Below are 3,153 nucleotides of genomic sequence, written 5' to 3' on the forward strand. Positions count from 1 at the left end.
TCTTTCCCTCTCTGGGCTGCAGTAAAATAAGTATGGAGAGGGGGTAGTTTAGATGGTTTCTGAGAATCCTTAGTGACACTTTTACTGGGCTGCGATTCCTGATCTCACACACATACTCTTTCTCTCTATCTCTAACATACGCACGACTGCCTTTTCTTATCTCTGCCCCCAGAACTGACCCATGACCTGGAAATGAAAGAGGCCCAATCTCACCAACAAGGTAAGAGGACAAGTGGTCACCTTTTCCCCACCACTTAGGACCCAAGCCTTCTCCACCCCTGGCCCAGACTTGGGGACAGCCACTCCTCAGCTTATTGAGTGAGTGCAGGACGTCAGCCTCATTTGCCCACTCACCTGGGTGACCTTGTGCAATGAACAACCCGCACCACCTTACATAGTGCCCTGTATCCCTGTCTCTGTCCAAAGTGAGAAAATGAAAGCAGGAAGGAGATGGTGTCCAGGAAGTCCACATGGCTGACTTCATTCCTTTGTGACCCACCTCCCTAATCCTTCTCATCCTTGCACAAGTAATTCTCACAGTCCGTGTCCACACCCTCCAAGATGTTGTCAAGATTCAACACGATGGCAATATGGGGTCTTTGACTTCAAGGAACATAGTCTAGAGGAGGAGCAAAGAGACACAGGCACATTACCAAATTCTTCATTTTACAAAAGCATGACTACTTGCCGTTGTAGAAATTCCACTAAAGTATTTGTTTATAGATTATTACTTCACCCATAAAATGAGGAGTGGTGTGGGGAGATGGTGTTCAATGAGTATACAGTTTCAGTTTTGCAAGATGAAAAAATTCTAGAGATCTGTTGCACAACAATGTGAGTATATTAACACTACTGTACACTTAAAAAATGGTTAAGATGGCAAAATTTTTCCTTGTTTTTTTGTCACAATTAATTTTTTTCAAATGGGAGGGGTTGCATTGTTGAGATCTTAATCTCCAGATGATATGATCTCTGAGAACTAGGACTGGGTGTTACCCATCGTCTCTCAGTGCAAAGCACATTACCTGACATGGAGAGGGACTCAGTAAATGCCTGATTTGAAATGAATCACAAAAGTAGTATTTCTTGGCCAGGAGGGTTTTAAGAATGGGCTCCCTGCCATATTGATGTGCTGCTTATAGATCAACAGCTACAGGACCAAGAGTTAGGCACGAGGAAGGCTGGAAGTTTAAGGTTAAGGTAAAATGCTAGGAGCCCTACTAACTGCTTTGCATATCATGCATAAACATCTGAACACTTATGCCCCTGAACTAATTCTGACAACTGCTTTAAGTGGCAGTCATGGGCGGCCTCTTTGTGCCTACGTGCTTGGAGGAAGAAGGGGTCACATATCCCAGACACCAGGCAAGAACAGTTCTGTGACAATAGTAGCTTTTACTCCACCTACTGTCCTTCCTCTGAAAGGGCTTTTGGGCTCAAGGCACTGCCCCAGTGTCCTGGTTTTTACTCTCTCTCTCAGTGGGCTTGAGAGCTCTCTTTCCTTGTCCTCCTTTTATATGAAAATCACTTGGTGGTTTTCATATCCCCTCCAGAGTCACCTTTTACCTACCCTTTGTCACCATTCTCACTCACACGTGCCAGTCCTAGGATACAGACCCTGCTGAAATGGAGTTTATGATCCAGGAGGTAGGGGTCCTCAACCCTGGGGGTACATCAGAATCACCAGGGAAGATTCAAGAAGTACCCTTTCCCAGTACTTGATACTTTGACAGGGCCCAGGAAACTATTTTTTAAAGCTCTCTGGATGGTTCCAGTGTACATCCAGGTTTGAAACCCAATGCAGTGGGCAAAGGCAAACAATAAACAAGTTAAAAAAAAAAACCCACAAAATATAATAAATGCTGTTTATGAAGGAAATAAGGTTCGCAGCACACTGACTCCCCTTTTCTGCTCACATTCCCAGTTCTTTCAGTCCCTTGTTGTTGTATGTCTCTCCTGCTACGGGGCTTTTGCACAAGTCCTACCCTCGGTCCAAAGCACCCTTCTCTCCCCTGTTCACTACTTAATTCCTATTCACCTGTCAGGTCCTAGCCCAAGTTGCTCTTCGGCTGAGAAGCCTTCCCTGATTAGGTCACAGTCTCCTGTTAACAGTCGTGGTATTGGCACGTGTCACAGATGCAACCTCACATTCTTTTGTGGTTATGTACCATACCTCTCCCACTATGCTTGCTGTGAGCTTCGTGAGGAATGTTTTACTATCCACCATACCCACAATGCCTAATACAACGCACAGAGTCAGGGCTCAACAAACAGTCATGGAGTGAATAAATGGTCAGGGAAGGGTTTGCACTTAAACTTAAGGGTCGCACTGAAGAATCAGAGTGGCCAAACAGAAGGCAAGATAGGTGCAAGGGTCTCGAGGAGGAAAGAGGCAGGCCAGCGTCGCAGGCGCGTGGGGAGTGAGGGCGAGCGCCGCAGGACATGCAGTCGTGGGAGTGGGGCGGGGGGTGCCGGGCTTCGCTCTGAGGATCGGTGAGCTGTGCAGGTACAGGCAGTGGGGACCCTCACTCTCCCCTCCCTCTCCCCTGCCCAGAGCTGGCGTCCCGGGAGCTGGAGAGCAAGTGCCGCGAGCTGGAGTCACAGCTGGCGGCGCGGGCGGCGGCCAACGCAGAGCTGCGGCGGGAGGTGGCGCAGCGCGAGGCGCTGGTGTCGGCGCTACGCTGCAGCCTGCGCGCCGAGGAGCGCCGCTTCCTGGAGGAGCTGCGTCGCCGCAGCCACCGAGCCACCGTGCTGGGCACTGAGCTGCAGAAGCACACCGAGGCGGCCGCCTACCTCTCCTGCCAGCTGCACGCGGCGCGCCAGAAACTGCAGACTCCGCGCCCGGGCCCCGGCGCCGCCGCCGCCGCCGCCCCCGAGCCCCGGATCCGCCGGCGCGCACAGCGGGCCCGCCGCCCACCCGCAGCCGAGGCCGCCACCAAGAGCCCCGGCCGGGACTGGGCCGCCCGGGAGCGCTCGGCCGGCGCCCCGGACGACGCCGATGCCATGCCAGACCCCGCGCTCTTCCTCTACGCCCGGAGGCCCCCGCGGCCCTGTGGCCGCAGCCCGCGCCAGCCGCCTCCCCAGGAGCCCCCTGACCAAGCCACCCCGCCGGCCGCACCCAGCCCGCCCAGTGCGCTGGCGGACCCGGAGTAA

At 52.9% G+C, this 3,153-nt stretch overlaps 1 protein-coding gene across 1 annotated transcript in view; it reads left to right on the top strand.

The window, feature by feature from the left end:
• CCDC92B (coiled-coil domain containing 92B) overlaps positions 1–3,153 on the top strand; it is a 16,937-nt gene extending 13,784 nt beyond the window's left edge. The window contains exons 4-5 of the mRNA XM_007454254.1: positions 173–220; positions 2,555–3,153. Coding sequence (XP_007454316.1) covers positions 173–220; positions 2,555–3,153 — 647 coding nt within the window. The remainder of the gene's footprint in view (positions 1–172; positions 221–2,554) is intronic.

This window comes from Lipotes vexillifer, unplaced genomic scaffold, assembly GCF_000442215.2.
Source record: "Lipotes vexillifer unplaced genomic scaffold, Lipotes_vexillifer_v1.1 scaffold680, whole genome shotgun sequence".
Classification (NCBI taxonomy): Eukaryota; Metazoa; Chordata; class Mammalia; order Artiodactyla; family Lipotidae; genus Lipotes; species Lipotes vexillifer.